The 17,561-nt window shown below is 41.6% G+C and overlaps 1 protein-coding gene and 1 long non-coding RNA gene across 10 annotated transcripts in view; one reads left to right on the top strand and one right to left on the bottom strand.

The window, feature by feature from the left end:
• LOC308472720 overlaps positions 1-17,561 on the top strand; it is a 31,874-nt gene that overhangs the window by 10,447 nt on the left and 3,866 nt on the right. The window contains exons 2-3 of the long non-coding RNA XR_013983669.1: positions 10,100-10,214; positions 14,340-14,390. This is a non-coding gene — a long non-coding RNA (uncharacterized lncRNA). The remainder of the gene's footprint in view (positions 1-10,099; positions 10,215-14,339; positions 14,391-17,561) is intronic.
• The window catches only part of BIRC6 (baculoviral IAP repeat containing 6), a 138,862-nt gene continuing 136,645 nt past the window's right edge, over positions 15,345-17,561 (bottom strand). For all 9 annotated transcript variants that reach the window (XM_080997574.1, XM_080997575.1, XM_080997577.1 and 6 more), the window contains one exon: positions 15,345-16,025. In XM_080997574.1, the coding sequence (XP_080853700.1) occupies positions 15,846-16,025 (180 nt within the window). In that variant the 3' untranslated portion in view covers positions 15,345-15,845. The remainder of the gene's footprint in view (positions 16,026-17,561) is intronic.

Below are 17,561 nucleotides of genomic sequence, written 5' to 3'. Positions count from 1 at the left end.
CTACTCTCTGAAGACTGGAGAAGAGTTATTTTTTTAAAAAAAGCACGCCTAGACATTCCATTGTTGCTCCCATAACCTAGGTTTAAGGTGCCATTTATCTCCTAGCTTTCATATCTCCATTTCTAACACTGTTTATGTCAGTTCCAAGGTTCTGGCCAGGGATTGTGTTAAGACCAACCCACAGTGATCATCCTCTTCACAGAAATATGATAGTAAACCCAAGGCAAGATGGCTTAACCAGAGATGGGGAGTCTGTGGCCCTCCAGATGTTGTTATACTAAAGTTCTGTACAGAACGCAACTGCCAGAGTTCTGTTGGAGGTGAGGTGGTTAACATATGCAACACCTTTATTATAACAGCTGCACTGGTTATTGGTGGGTTTCCAGAACTAATTCAAAGTGCTGGTTTTGAACTTGTAAAACCCAAATGGGTTGAGTTCAAGCTTTTTTTACTAGACTGTCTGTACCCCTATTTCCTGCACTCTTAAGATCTGTTTTGAAGGTTCTCCTGGTTTGCTCACCCACTAGGTCATTCAGGTGTGGGGCACAAGGAAGAAGTACTGTATCATGGTTCCATGGCCATGGAACTCTTCCCCACTCATCTTGTGCCAGCTTTTTATGCTGTAGATGTTTTCTGCATCACAAGTGTGATACTCATTTGCCCATCTTCTTCTGTTCCTTTACCAAGTAGCACTTGAAGATAGCCCTCAGAGCCTTCATTGTAGCCTGGTCAAGAGGGAAGACCTATGAAGAAGTCCTCCTGGGGAGTTTGCTTGGCATGCCTCTTCTTTTCTTTCTTCTGAGAAGCAACCAAAGAAGCAGCAGAGGAGGGGCCCAGAGTCGTATCACAAGAACATTACAGTGGTGCCCCGCAAGACGAATGCCTCGCAAGACGGAAAACCCGCTAGACGAAAGGGTTTTCCGTTTTTCAGTTGCTTCGCAGGACGAATTTCCCTATGGGCTTGCTTCGCAAGACAAAAATGTCTTGCGAGTCTTGAGATTTTTTTTCCGCTCCCCCCCCTTTATCTAAGCCGCTAAGCCTTTAATAGCCTTTTAGCAGCTAATCCGCTAAGCCGATAAGCCTTTAATAGCCGCTAAACCGCTAATAGCGCTAATCCGTTTAGCCGCTAATAGGGTTGCTTCGCAAGACGAAAAAACCGCTAGACGAAGACACTCGCGGAACGGATTAATTTCGTCTTGCGAGGCACCACTGTACTATTATTTGACTCCCATGGAAGGCTGTATTTTCTTCAGTCTAGTTTTCTTGCATCATGAAGGTACCTTTTGTCTTTCCTGCCTCCCCCTGGGAAGGGCAATAACAAGCAAAGGAAATGAATTTGGAGTGGGCTTGCTCTTGCAATGCCTGGCTGCTTGGCAGTTAATACAATGTCAAAAAACTGTGCTGAGTATTATCAAAACTTCTAAGCTGTGGTAGGGTGTTTGAAAGTTGTTTGAACAAGATGTCCACCTTCTGGAACCTTCTGTCTTTAATTATACTTACATTTCACCAGCAAATAAAAAGAGATTGGTGAATTCTCTTGACTGTACTAGCTTGACTCACGCAAAAAGGATCAGTGCCTACAAATATTAATCCTTAGATACTTACACAAATAGATTGCATAATTTCTTTGGGCGTGAGTGAATTCCAAACATCTGTAATCTTCATGGGTTTGAGAACAAAATGAGGTAAAATTAGATTGAACTTTAAATAAAGCTAATGTTATTTCTCCCTCAGCTAATATTGCAGTGTTTCCCTCCCCTCCCACTTAATGTGGAGAAATAGATTAGTAAAGTATATGCCCTTGAAAAAAAATCTATATTGCCATGACTTCATTGAAAACTCTACTACTTTTCAGAAGCTCTTCTTAAAAAAACTATTCATCAGGAAGTTGCTAAAAAATTAACGATGCTTTCCAGAGCAGTTCTGATCTCCAGAGAAAGTTTTTTCATATTTACCTTTCTGAGGAGAATCTACTAAGTGGAAAGAAAGCAGGCATTAACAGTCCCCCAAATGTAACTACACCTCGAGGCTGCTTCTTGCCAGCCAGCTTCAAATTTCAAACACATCTACTCTCTACCTGATCTTGAGAGGAAGACTTTTAGTTACATCTCCTGGTAGAACAGTGGTGTCCTTACCTAGTAAGAACAAGGCTGTACCCATATTTCAGTGTCTCAAGCTAATGAAGTCATAGCAATGACTGGCATTTAGGAAAGCAGATAAGAATGTAGGAACATAAGAGCCTGCTAGATTGGGCCAATGGCCCTTATAGTCCAGCACCTGTTCTCAGAGTGGCCAGCTAGATGTCTGTGGGAAACCCTCAAACAGGATTCAAGCCAAAGAGTATTCTCCCCTCTAGTGGTCTCCAGCAGCTGGTATTCAGATGCATTACAGTGGTACCTCGGGTTAAGTACTTAATTCGTTCCAGAGGTCCGTTCTTAACCTGAAACTGTTCTTAACCTGAAGCACCACTTTAGCTAATGGGCCTCCTGCTGCCGCCGCGCCGCCAGAGCATGATTTCTGTTCTCATCCTGAAGCAAAGTTCTTAACCTGAGGTACTATTTCTGGGTTAGCGGAGTCTGTAACCTGAAGCGTCTGTAACCTGAAGCATATGTAATCCGAGGTACCACTGTACTGCCTTCAGTTGTGGAGGCAGAGTATAGCCATCATGACTAGCAGCCATTGATAGCTTTCTCCTCTATGAATTTGTCTAATTGTCTTTTAAGGCCATCTAAGTTGGTGGCCTCTTGTGCGAGAGAGTTCCTTAGTTTAACTGTGTGCTGCATGAAGAAGTACTTGCTATTTATCTGTCCTGAAACTTCTGTCATGTTGCCTATTAGTCACCTTTTTTCTAAACTTAAAAATCCTAAATGTTGCAACCCTTTTTCTTAGGGGAGTCGCTCCATCTAGTTCTAGTATTAGGAGACAGAGAGAAAAACTTTTCCCTATCCTCTTTCTCCATTCCATGCATTTTTATCTTTCTAACGTATTCTCTCTCTGTGTGTGGTTTTCTTCTGATTTTGCAAACATTTTAAAAATTACATTTAAAAAACGCCAGTGCAGGTAAAGTCCACCATTGTACCCATTTGCAGGAATTTGGCTGAGACTCTTTAGGTACTTACACGAGTCCTGCAAAGTAACCAGGTGTTGTTAAACTTTTTTTTTTCTGAAGGAAGGGGGAAGGCAGTGTATGACAATCCCAAAGTGTAGTTCAGTGTTGTTAACCTAGAAAGCACAGTCAGGAGGCCGTGAAGATGACTGTAGCAGTGTTGCTATTAATTAAGGGCTGGAGGAGGTAAAAGGAGCCAGAGGAAGGAAGAAAGGGTGGAAAGACATTATCTGGATGCCATGTCCACCCATAGGTGGACAGCAGGTCTACCCACTTGGGAACCAATAGAGGAATAGACCTGGAATACATTTTTTTCCCAGAGACCCAGTCTACTGGGCCAACCTGGTCTCCGTGTGTTACTTATGTTTATTTAGATTATTTACTGCCCTGCCTTTCAGAAAAAATCCACCTATAAAGAGAAACTGAATAGTAAGGAGGAGGAAGAAGAAGAAGAAGAAGAAGAAGAAGAAGAAGAAGAATTTGGATTTGATATCCCGCCTTTATCACTACCCAAAGGAGTCTCAAAGCAGCTAACATTCTCCTTTCCCTTCCTCCCCCACAACAAACACTCTGTGAGGTGAGTGGGGCTGAGAGGCTTCAAAGAAGTGTGACTAGCCCAAGGTCACCCAGCAGCTGCATGTGGAGGAGGGGAGACGCCAACCTGGTTCCCCAGATTACGAGTCTACCGCTCTTAACCACTACACCACACTGGCTCTCAATGACCCATTGAGTCAGATCTAAAAGGATCTCAAAAAAGGGAGAATGACCCATAAGAGGCAATGTGACAGAACTGTACTTTGGAATTCTTAACACCTGCAAATTTCAAAATCGGGAACATCTGAATAAAACTGCATGAGTGACTTCGATTGTAAACCATGCAGAACACCACCACCAGTGTTCTGGGCCAGATTCTGTCAGTGGAAGAACTGGGGAAGGATTTCTGCTTGTGCAATACAGCTTTCCTCCTTGTGCACCTCTGAAATTGGCTTGCTGGGATCGGGAGAAGCCCAGAACCAGCAAATGAGTGGAGGGGGGAATCGTTCTCTCTGGCAAGCTGGACAGATGGGAATGTTTGTTCATTGAATTCCACCTAATACGTCTGAACATCACCAATAGTTGCCAGTTCAGCTTTTTCACTGAAATCTCTAGGAAAGGTGACCCCAAGATTTGCTTAAGCAGTTGACTCCTTTGCTGAACTGCTTACAGAAACAATGTTTTTCTCTTGATGATTAACCTATCTTCCTGTAGTTTAATTTTTGTAGGTTTTTTGCTTTTTGTCCTATCCTGAGTGGCTCCAATTAGCAATTTGTACCACTTCCTTCTCTCTTCTTTTTTGAGATCCTTTTAGATCTGTGAAAACTGCCAGCATATGCCTCCTTTAATCTTCTTTTCTCCAGGGTAAACAGACCCAGTTCCTTCAGCTTGTCTTGACACAACTTGCCTTGGAGACCTGTTCCTCTTGTGACACTCTCCTGAATCCTTTCCAGCTTGTCTGCAGTCTTTCTCTGCAGATGCAAATTTATACAATTTTTCTCCAGACTGGTTTTATGTTTTTCCCTGGCTGAACTTCAGTGCATTTGACAGAAAAATGTTTAAAATGAGATTCAGAGAGGGGGAGTGAATAAAAAATAGTTCCAGCTTGTAGAATGTAGAAGAAACTAGGGAAATGTTTCCTACAGCTGTGTTTATTTGTTTTAAAATAATTTGCCAGATTTCTACTGCTGTAGTAAATAGTGATGGGGCTTCATGTGAAGCCTGTCACTTTTTGTCACCATCAAGAACAAAAGCTTGCAGATGCAATTGTTAATCAAAATAGAAGAAAGAAAAACATTTCAAACAGTACAGGACTGCTGCAACTTGCTCTAAAAATTGATTTATTGCAGTTACTCTATGATGGGAGGTGGTTTGGTCTGAATGATATCTCTAGGAATGACCCCTCCCCCCAAAAAAATTCTGATCGTAAAGGCTTATTATTTTTTTTTAGGATCACAGAACAAAAGTTTACTGACAACCTCAGCAATACTATTAAGTAGCCCAATAGAAAATTAGCCAGGAGTGAAGATTTCTTTGTTTTTTGCAGGCACATCTTGAGGCCATCCAAAAGTGCCACCGGGTGTGACTGAACTCTAGAGCATTAACCCTCTTCATCTCATCTGTCTTTGGTGCCGCTTAGGGTATTGGGATCTGTAGCCCTTCAGATGTTGTTGGACTACAACTCCCATCATTCCTAACCATGGGCTACATTGGCCAGGACTGATAGGAGTTGGAGTCTAACAACATGTGAAGGGCCACAGGTTCCCCAGTACCTAATGTAAAACGACTCAGATGAGATCTAGTCTTTGCCAGTATGTAAGTATAATTTGAAACTGCTTTTCTTCTGCTTCAAACTTTTAAACTTTGTCATGATCTCACCAAATGTTGCTTTGGTTCCCCATTAGCTGCTCATTCAGTAGGCTTGAGCAGGAACAGAGAGGAGTGGATTTTTGCTCTTAGATTGAAACAGAGAGATGATGATGATGATGATGATGATGATTATAGATATCTCCTGAGTGCATCTCGTTTCAGGTCTTAGGTTGTGACTTTGCCCATTCAGACTCTCATATGTGCGCCACCCATCTTGATAAACCTTGGAAGTATAATTTTTGCAGAAATTAAAGCATCTAGCTCTTGCCAGCATCTGGCACAAAACATTCCCATCCTAACTAACCTTCAAAACATACAATGTTCCCATACAAGGAATTTATAAGCATGTCTATTTAGGTGATCTGACATCAGACTGGACAATAAAGTGATTTAAATGGAACAATCTATTGCTACTGCTTTTAGACAAAATGAGTTTATGGTGATTAATTGCTTTACTGTAAGGATAAAAAGTGCTTGGACGTAGTTGGCCACTTAAATGTGCTCTGTTCTTTATAAATTCACCCCGCTTCTCCCCTTTAATTAATTCAAGAAATAACCTATTTTAATATAAGATACGTGAAGGATGTTTTAAAATGAAGAGAGGCTTCACAACCTAATTGAGGGAGTGATATGAGAGGCACAAGGTGTATTGTGTGCGTGTGCGGAACAATCCTGTGTCCTTTCAAACTTGTAGTAGATTTAAGCAAGCTTTTTCTTCTTCTCCCTCTTCCCTAAGCTCATGGCAAGCTCTTCAGGCTGCTTCAGCTAATACAAAAGAGCAATTTAATTAATGCCCCAAAGACTTTGGCTTGTCTTTCTCAAACAGCAGCTCTTCATAACATAAGGCAAACCCAAGCAAGAGGGATTGTCAGGTTTGAGGGGGGGCTGGTCAAGGTGACCACCCACTTCCCAGTGCTTACCCAACTTCTCATCCATGCTTTATTTCCTTGCCACTAATGCACCACTTTTTTCCACAATGCCCTCATGCCCTCAGTTTTCCTATCTCATTTTCTCTTTCCCTAGCAAGCTCGTCCCAGAAACCTGCCTACTAGCTCCTAAAAACATGAGGTGACCACATCACTGTTTGATGAGCCTGCCAGGCCAAGTGCACCTTCTCCTCACCATTGCTTTAAGATTTGGATGTACCTGTTTTCTTTAATGTAGCAAATAAATCCCTGTGAGGCAGAGCTGCAGCAGCAGCGGCAACTCAAGACAGAGTCATGCTCTGTTTGTGGAGAAGAGCTCCCTTTAGCCATTTTTAGAAGTGGTTCTAGAATTCAGCACATCATAAAACCTTTGGGAAATGCATCTGTTTTGAAGGGGAAGCTAAGCTGAAACCCATTGGTGAACCCCTCTCTCTGGGAGCGGGTATGGAAAATATATTCTCCTCCCGAAGTTGCCTGACCATTGCTCATTTTGGCTGGGTTGAAGAGCTTTGGGAGTCCAACCAACATCTGGAGAGCCACAGGTGTCTCACCCCTGAGATAAGTGAACAACTGACTTGTGCCTTCCATCTTACAAAGATAGCAATATCAGTCCTTCAAAGATAGACTCTACCCTGGAGAAAGAGGTGTTGTTGTTGTGGCTGTTGTTGTTGTTATTATATTTGTATACTGCCCTTCATCCAAAGATCACAGGATGGTTCACAATATAAAAATACAAAATACCACTGCAAAAAGCCCTGTTTCTTGTGTTGCCGCCTTTTACCCCTCCCATGGGGGCGGCACACAAAGATGGGCCTCAGATAATGATTGCAGGGTCTGGGTCTGTTCATATGGGGAGAAGTGGTCCTTGAGATGCAATCCTGAGCTGATTAAGGCTTTGTAGGTCAAAACCAGCACTTTGAATTGGAAACTAATTGGTAGCCAGTGCAGTTGGACCAGGGTTGGCATTATATGCTCAAACCATCTTGCCCCAGTGAGCAACTTGACTGCTGAATTCTGCCCAACGTGAAGTTTCTGAACTGTCTTCAGAGGCAGCCCCACATATAACATGTTGCAGTAACTTAACTCAGAGGTTGTCAGAGCATAGATGACAGAAATTAGACTATCCCTGCCCAGATGTGGCGCAGCTGGGCCACCAGCCAAAGCTGATAGAAGGCACTCTGCACCACTGAGGCCACCTGAGCATCAAATGATAGCAACAGACCCAGAAGTACCCCCAAGCTGCGTACCTGCTCCTTCAGGGGGAGTGTAACCCCATCAAGAACAGGCAACCTCCCATCCATCTGGTCTAGGGAACCACCCACTAACAGTGCCTCAGTCTTAGTTGGATTGAGCTTCAGTTTGTTGGCTCTCATCCAGTCGATTTCCGAGGCAAGACAAAGGTCCAGCACATCTACTGCCACACCGGAAGATGTAAAGGAGAAGTAGAGCTGCGTGTCGTCAGCATATTTCTGACAACGTACTCTAAAACTTTGGATGACCCCGCTCAGCGGTTTCATGTAGATGTTACATACAGTATAGATTGGCACCCTAAGGAATGTCCAGGCTAACATTTTAATGTTGCAAGTGTTATCTCAAAGCTAATGAAGAGTGACAGCAACCACACTTCTCTCTCCCTCCTTCCCTCTGTCTTGCAGGCAGGCAGGCAAGTTGGCAAGTCTGCTGGCCCACACTCTCTGCAAATTACTCTCCTAGCAAGCTCCATTGAGGCTTCAGCTGCCTAGCATTTTAATTTTAAATATTGCTAGAGCCAGGGCGAAACTAGCAGTGAATTCTACCATTCAGGTACCAGCTTTAGGGTTGTGGGGTCAATGAGAATACCAGAGCAGCAAGCCTTCTCAACATGCCCTGTTGCTGGTTTCATTGGCCCTGCAATACCAAAGGTTGTGTCTGATTGGCTTAGCTTACTGCCAGTGTTGCCTTGAGAGTCATCTTGAACCTTAGCTGTGGATGCATTCATTCCTTTCATTGTGCACTGAGGAATCTTAGGGGTTGTTTGGAGTTCTGTTGGGCTGCACCAGGCCCTGGCCCTATACCCAGTAGCCCAGAAAGTGCTCATAGTGGCCAGGTAACAGAAACTGAGACTGCCCTAATCAGCTGCTTGTCATGGAAAGAGTTGAAGATCTATCTAACTTTTGCTTACCTACCTAAACAGTTCATCAGTAGTGATAGGGGTTTTTTAAAATAACAAAAAACCAGCTAAGAATGTGAATCCCTGACTGTTGGATTGGATTGGGGTAAGGTGCAGTGTGTGTGGCCCCTAGCTGGGTTGGGACATCTGATCTTAGACATACTGCTTTTCTTTTAGGAGAATTAAAAAAATAGACTTTCCAAGTGAAATTAATATTTTGTGCACATATTGATAAATAAGAGCAGATCTTTATGAGGTGATGAAGTTCAGGGCCAGATGGAGGATCATAATGTCCCAGACAAGGGGAAGTACCTCTTCACATAACAATGAATGCTTTGTGACATGCTTTGTTTTAATTCATAACTAATTATTGAGAGATGTACAAATCTACATTTTTCTTGGGAACCAGCATAGCATTTAAGGATTTGTTAATTCTGGAGAATGTGGAAAACTAAAATGCTGCAACTAACGAAAACGAATAGGGGAAAATCTCATTTATTTATATAATACTGATTAAAGAAAGAAGTTTTGACTATTGCCATCACGATGTTCATGTCCTTGACTGCTACCATAACATGACAATTATTTTAAACCCTGGAGGACTGGAATATAAATCTAGTTAATATAATTTATGATAAAAGCATAAGCTAACAACCCAAGGATTTTGTCTCTTTCAATTTATTCAGTTCAGAAATCCAGATCAGGCTGTTTGTTTTCTCTTTCAGAAGACAAACATAAATTAAGAAGATTTAGAAAGAGAAACAAAATAAATGTCCCATTCATTTAAGTACTTGAAAAACAACATATTTCTTTCTGGACATGTCTGTTACTTGGAGCTTTGCCATTAGTACAAAATGAAGCATGCATGTTCATTAAAGAAAAAGTAATGTGAAAATATACTTTTTAATATATCTTTGGTTCTGACTTAAGTTTTGTTTTCATTAAGCATTTAAACAATATTTTTTTTCACTGGCCTAGAATTCATGTTTCATGTGACACACATAAAAACCTCTCCAGGCATCCAGTTTCAAAGGGCCAAGGGACCAAGCACAAGATAAGTCTGGCCTCCTTGACGGTGAATAATACCTGACACACATTTCCCAACCAGCCTTAGTCTGGCTTCCTTATTCATGGGTAGGGTTTCCAACATGGGAAACTGAAATGTTGGTCAATCAAGGAAGCTTTCCCAGGAAAGCTCTACACACAGGCAAAGCAGCCACCTTCAGAATTACGCCAAATATGCTTTATAGTTTTATGCAGAGATGGAATACAGAAACAGGTTAATATGGTAGCGCTTCACACATGCAACTCCATGCATGGCAAAATACCACAATGGCGGGGGTGGGAAAAGAAATAATGACTATGATATGTTAGAGACATGTATAAAGCCAGTCCCCCCCCCCCCCCCCGAATTTACTTTATCTTGTGTACATTCTGCTTGGAAGAGCAACTAAGTCACTATGACATGAGAGATGGTGCATCATTGTGTAACTACCTTAATTTGTCACTTTTCAGAAAATCAGATGAGGGGAAAAAAGAATGGCAGCATTTCATCCCATAAAAACCAAGATTTCACAAACTGATGTGTTTTGGTTGTTAACTTTTACCTTCCTGTCTCAGCTAGAAACAGGTAAGAATTAAATGGTATTTCTGTAGGAACTGCTTTTAAAGCTCAGAACTTTTCTCTCAAACTCACATCTTGAAGTGATGACATGTCACCACAGTTGAGATATTGAGATGCTAACTGAAACTAAAAAGCTTTGAGAATGAAAGCCATGGTAGGAAGAAAAGGAAGGATGGCAAATTAAAACTGTAGGCTAATAGGCATTTTGTGCGTTTGTGAGCGGTTGTGTTTAAATAATCAGAGAAATGGCTACAACTAGCAAATTGGAATTAAGAGTGCTGGATATGGCCATAAGAATATAAATGTATGATAAATTAATCATGTAAACCTAGCCAGATCCCATCTTCTGCACCAGACATGATTAATTTGTAATGGGCAACAGCCATCTAGACATGGCTATGTAATAATTTAACAGTTCAATTACCGTGTATAAGAGATTGACTTGAGCGACAGTGTCTGCCATAGAGTTTATGGGGTGAAAAGTTCAGGGCTTGGTTGAATGCAGTTATTCTGGTACCTGCAGCTCTTAAGACCTGTAGTATGATTATTGCTGCACTCCTCTCTCATAGCATCCCTGTTTAGTCAGCTGATTATGGGGATGCGAAGATCTTGTAAAAAACCCAATACATTCCTTAGCTCACTATAACACAGACGCCAGAGGCAAAGTAACACATTGTGTGGCTAGCATACACAGCAGGGTTTAAAATGGGGATGGAGGGGGGAGAACCTCTTCTAGATGCAGGTGAGCATTTTAATCATGGTTACAGCGCACATGGGGAGGAGTTTTAAACCTTCCCAGACACAGTACTGACAAAAATCCCCTCCTCCAGGCTGCAGTTAGCCTTAGGGGAAAAGTTCTCATTAGTGCAATGGGAACTCTTTTCAAGGGCTAACTGTAATGCATGGCGTTTTTATTTTTTAGGACTACAGCTAGGGAGGGAACAAATAAACTTCCTCTCCCTGCATGTTGCAGTCCCATGAAAACCACCCCCCTTCCCCAGGCTTTATTTTCCTGATATGACTGACCTAAGAGATTGTGAAGCAGAACTCAGGTTCAAATTCTGCCTTTCCCATGAAATCTGTAGGGCGTCTTAAGCAGAACCTCATCTACACCCCCTCAATTGCAATTCGTGGTTAATACAGGCATCTTTTACAGGTTGTATTTTAAGGTTACTGAGAAGTGTGTGTGTGATGGCTTGAACATACGGGTGGATTTTGTGCTAACCCAATCAAGACACGATGAACATGCATCTCAGAGGGACTTGCACCCTTATTACTTCATAAAAGCTTGGCATAAGGACATGCCTATATTCTCCCTGTCAGCGTAGTTATTGCCTAAAATCTAGAGCTTGTCTTGCCACTTCTACTTAGGGTGTCCTACTAAAGGCCTTTGCAAACTATGAGGAGAAACATGCCTCCATAGAAGAAAAAAAGTGCACTAAGCAAATTTCTGTATGTCAGTCAAAACCACCTTGCTGCATCTCCACATTCCTTGAGCTGAGGCTACTTCACTCCTAACATCCATAAAACCATGAGTATTTAGTGACATATCCCCTGTATTAACTTTTAATAATTAAAATGCTTGGCAAGTATCCTTTGTCCTAATTTCCAATTATGTCATGAAAATTCCTAGACAATTACTAACATGCGTTTGAAATGTATGATATCACTTTTTTGCTTCAGTGAACAATGAACGATGGCTGTGTGGGGGCTGTAGCTATATAAGGAGAATGCTTTAAAAACCAACAACACTTTGCTTGAACAAGCTTTTTACATGTTGCAATACCTTAAGCGACTGCACTTAGTTAGCTCTAACAATTAGTGATAAAAGCCTCTGTCTTTCTCTGCTCCCTAGAAACATTAAGAACAAAAGATCCCTGCTGGATCAAACCAAACTTGGATCTAGTCCTGCATCCTGTTTCCCCACAGCAGCCAATCAGTTGCCTGTGGGAAGCAAATAAGCAAGACATGAGCGCAGTAGCTCCGCCCTATTCATAGAATGGTAGAGTTGGAAGGTATTGGCAAAACCTATTTGGTGTTTCGCAACTTTCTGACTAGTTGCAGCCAGACCTAGCAGAGTAAACGCAGAATCCACGGAAGCAATTGGCGACTTGGCTGCAGATAGGATAGACGAAGCAGGAACTAGGAACTTGTAGTTAGGTGTTTATTATATACAGTGGACTATTTACAGGAACAGAACAGAACACGGATCTTTAACTGACTCTCTCATACACGACTCACAACTCTCAACCTCCAGCTCCTACACTGACACTCGTATTAGTTAGGAGGCCATTAACCATTATTCCTGTGAGAGAGCTTGACCAATCATGGAGCTGTCTCCATGCCTCTGTATCACCAGGCAGACTTACTCCTTCACATGACCTTCTGGCTGTCTGCCAAACCTTAATTGACTCTGTGTGAGTAGCTGCATGTATTCAGATTCCCAACAGAAGGGACCCCCAAGAGTCATCTAGTCCACCCCTCTGCATTGTAGGAATCCTGCCCACTATTGTCCTTGGGTGGGCTTGAACCACCACCCTCCTGGTTGTTTCCTAGAGGCTATTAAGAGGCATGTTTCCCCAGATCCTGGAGATAGAACATTACTAGTAGCAACTGATAGACTTATTCTCTAGGAATTGTCTAATCTTTTAAAAATTTATGGATTGGTGGCCATCACCACATCTTGTAAAAGTGAATTCTGTATATGCTTTGTGAAGTACTTGGCTTTTTCCTGTTGTCTGTCTTGAATAGCCTACCATTCAGTTTCATTGGATCACCCCAGGTTCTAGTATTATGACAGGCAGAAACACTTCTATGTACTTTCTCTATATCATGCACAATTTTATAAATCTCTAGCATGTCGTTCCAAACTTGTCCCCCCCCCCAAACTTAAAAGACCCAAACACTGTAACCTTGCCATATAAGTCTCCTGATCATTTTGATTTCCCTTTTTGTGCACTCTCCCCAGTTCTACAATACCCCTTTTCAGATGCAGAGGCTAGAATTCTAACTGGCATTCCAAATGGGCATTATGAAATTGGCAGGGGTATAGCTAGTGCTAGCTTAGAATCCATCAGTATAAATGAGAAGTTTGGATTTTTTGCCCCAATGTACACCATTTTTATTCACATTAACACACATTTATTTTTTAACTCAGTTTGGAGAGAATGTTTTGGAGTTATTCATGATGCCTTTTTGTTTTTAGTAACCTGAATAATTTGATGTCATCCGCAAACTTGGCCTCCACACTGTTCACCCATAACTCTAGGTCATTTTTGAACAAGTTAAAAAGCAGAGGAGTCATTACAGATCTTTGGGGACTCCACTTTTTCTATAATTGTAAGAACAGTCCATTTAGTCTTACTCTATTTTCTTCTGTCCATTTATTCTTAAATTCATTATTGATCCTTAATAGGCTGTCATCTTATATTGAGCTTGTCAAATATGTGTCTCAGTGGGTGCCATTGGGTTCCAGCTCCCATTAGCCCATGGCCAGGGGTCAGGGATGATGGGACATTACCCAGATACTGTTGGAAAGGATCTTCACTGGAAGCATTGTGAAAGTCTAAGTAGGCAGTGTCTACAGACTCACCCCTAGGACAAGCTTATTAAGACTCTCTCAAAAGGTTACAAAGATAGAGCATTCACATGTAGAAGCCATGCTGGCTCTTCTTCAGCAATACTTGTTCTTCTAAATGTTTATTAATTTATCTTAAATAATGTTTCCCACCAATTTACATGGAACAAAAGGCCTGCTACTTCCAGGATTGCCTTTTAAAAATTGGAATTATATTGGCGACTTTCCCATGTTTGGATATAGCAGCTGATCTTAGGGCAACACATATTTTTGTTAGAATATTAGCATTTTCACTTTTCCGCCCAGCTGTAGATGGATGAAATTACTTGTTAACCTTTGTTAGTAATGCCTTCACACGTCACCACTCTTTGCCTCAGTTCTTGAAACTCCATACACTTACTTGAACTTAAAACCTAAGCTGAATTTACAGTGACATGGAAAAAGCTAATCCTACAGTTGTTTATAAGCTAGCTGGCTTTCCCACTTGCTAGGTCTGAACTGTGGTCTTCATCAGTGTATAACTGTATATTACTTTCTGTCCCATTTCTGTCTAGGTTAACTGCAACCGCTCAAGGCTTCCCTGATAAAGGAGAGCAGCATGAACTGTAAGTTTCTACAGAATTACCTCCTCTAAGCTTCAGGTCTTGAACTGTATAGGATTACCCCACCCCGCTTGCAATTTAGCTCCTGGCATACACAATGTCCTTTGCTGTGTCCTTATTTTTTTATTAATCATCAATTGAAACTGAAATGAGTAGCACCTACCTTCTTCTTGCATTTGTGTTTAATTTGCCCATGTGCTTAACAGTTTACCTCAGTGCTTCATCACTAGGGCTAAGGTGCTTTGCCAGCTGGGGTTTCCCAAGTGTTCAGAGTATATGACACAGGGCTAGAGAACTGGTGGCCCTCCAGAAGTTGATGAGCTCCAGTTAGCCCAAGCCAGCATGGCCAGTGATAAGCGATGACTGGTCAACATTGTTCTTGTGGCCTTAAGTGCCACAGGAAGAGAGATTGCTAAAAATTAGAGATTCTTTGGCTGCTGCTTTTATCTTGAAGCCACAACACACCTGGCTTGACCCTTTGAACTAGATAAGAAACCTTCAAAATTCTTCAGTATGCAATATTGTGTCTGCCAGGAAACTGCTTAAAAATTGATAGTTACATACAGTATTATGTTTCCAGAGCTAACACAATTGTTCCACAACTAGACTATTATGTTTTAATGGGTGTTAGTCATTAGGAAGGACCAGAAGGTAACAACTTCCACTGGGGTTTCCTCATGTAAAATTACTTAATGAATTCATTGTCATAACATCCTTTTGCTCTTCTTGAGCAGAAGTCACCCAGCTGTTAATAAAGAGTTATGAAAGATGAATCCAGCAGTCCACATTTTGGCTGAGGTAAAACCATGTGCATTTATTTCATCCGCATTTTTAGAATTAGTTAAGCATAAAATTAAATATGTTGACTGTAATAAATTCAGTCATACAAGTGCAAGTCTCCAACTATAATGAATGGCAGATTATTTTAAAAAAGGTACCAGTAAATCATAAGAGGGAGCATGTCCATTTGACCTTTATTGAAGTATACAGGAGGTTCTTTTTAGAAATCAAATATGAGAATGGAGATATGGCCAAACGTAAAATCTATCAAATTCAGTGAAAACTGTCCGACTTTAAATAGTAGTTGTAAGAATGACCAATATATATTCTTTGTTACAACCGCCCTCACTCTACAAGTAAAAAAAAAAAAATATAAACATTCAGTAAACATTCTTTCCTAAGGTAGCTTCCCTTATATAGCAGTGATTTATCCATTCTTGTATACATAACTTTTTAAACATACCAATCAGTGGTTCTCACAATTGGAAATAAAAGCACAAAAAAGTTTACACTCTTGTACAGGTAAATAAAAGATCATCTTGAATTAATCTGTATATCCTGAAGGGCATAGTATAGTTTCATTACCTATTACATAATTAGCTTCTTAGATACAAATATTGACATATTTGGCTTGTGCTTCAAAGCCTCGTGTGTCTATCAAGTCCATGTCAACGCAGCTCATAATTTGAAGTCACTTGGGAGGTCTTTACTGCTGCTCGGTTTGACTTGCTCGTGCAACAGAGCATCCTCAGCACTTGTCATGTCACTGCATTTCTCAGCTGAATCATCAGCATCTGGGTCCAGGCCTTCGGGACAGGGGAGTTTCTGAAGCTCTTCCCGCAGTTGAGCTGTGTGACGCTGTGCACATACAAATTCATAGTGAGGAAAGGGGCTCACTCACAGCAATTTAGGTGCAGTCATACTGCTATACTTTCACAGACAAAATGAGAAACTGCTGCAATAAAAGCTTTGGAGTCTTCATGTGGTGATACGTTAGTTGTTATTTTTGCTATTCCCTACTACTAGTGGGAGCTGCAGGAAGATTATTAATTAAGAATAACTCTGTGCAGCAGGTCTTTGTGCTCATATCATAAAGCAAGAACCAGTTCTGAAAGCAGCACAGGGGATTTCAGTAGAACCCACTTTGAACCTTTAGACCTACCCTTAGACCTTCCAGGTCAATGCAACAAACTTGTGGGTGGGGATGTCGGGTTGGGTTCACCACGTAGGCAGAGCAGCACCATATGAGCTATTTAAGCCCAGTTCTAATAATGCTTGAACAGGGTTATAGACTCTTAGCGTATAGGTGTGCCTGCAATGTGCAGAACTATGCCACTGTTTTTCTAAAAACCTTGCCTGTTGTATTTAAACCACACACAAAATGAATTGGGGTACGTCTTAGTGAAGCTATTGCATGCCATATACCTCGATGACTGGACAGCCGACATTCACACTTGCAGACATCAAAGTGATGAACATGCATATCTGTGTGGATTAACGCTTTGCCATTGCCCATGTTTGTTCCATCGACATGCCAAGATCGCATAAGGCTATGCAGGGGGATGGGGCTCCTATGGCCCTCCAGATATTGTTAGACTACAGTTTCCATCACCTTTGACCTTTGCCCATGCTGGCTGGGGCTGATGGTAGTTGGAGTCCAACAACCTCTGCAGACCATAGATTCCTCGTGCTATAAGCAAGGATTTACAAGTGCAAAAATGTTTTATTTAAATGGCTTTGGTGGACAGTTGGAGGACTAACTTCAAAATGCAAATATTAATATAGGAAATATAACCAGACCAACAACGAAAGCTGGTAGTTTGTGATTTGGCCAACCTGTTGCTGAAAGTAGCCGGCCCCACAGCTGCCCCTCTTACCCTTTGAAACATTTAGTAAGGCAAAAGGTATGACATGACACTGGGTTGTGAGCTTCCACATCCCTGCTCCTCTCCACTGGCTGCTGTTGGCAGGAATGGGAAAACTTAGTTGTGCCTTATTAATCACTAATGTAGGCAAGATGGAGGGGACACATAGCTGCCACTCTCCCCTGACACAGATGAACTCCTTTTTGTCACAGATCCTGTTTCTAGAACTGCAAAGTTAACACAGGGGAAAAACTGCTTTAAATAAAAATGGATGCAAGTTAGTTGATGCATTCCAGTATGTTCTAATTACAAGGAAGGCATATGGTGGTGGGAGGAGCAGCAAGAAAAATGTGGTCGCAAATTATTTACCGTATTTTTCGCTCTATAAGATGCACCAGACCACAAGACACACCTAGTTTTTGGAGGAGGAAAACAAGAAAAAAAATATTCTGAATCTCAGAAGCCAGAACAGCAAGACGGATCGCTGCGCAGTGAAAGAAGCGATCCCTCTTGCTGTTCTGGCTTCTAG

The sequence above is a fragment of the Podarcis pityusensis genome (genome assembly GCF_964106645.2).
Source record: "Podarcis pityusensis genome assembly, chromosome: 3".
Classification (NCBI taxonomy): Eukaryota; Metazoa; Chordata; class Lepidosauria; order Squamata; family Lacertidae; genus Podarcis; species Podarcis pityusensis.
The sequence above is the reverse complement of the archived record's forward strand: the minus strand, read 5'-3'. Positions and strand labels throughout refer to the sequence as shown.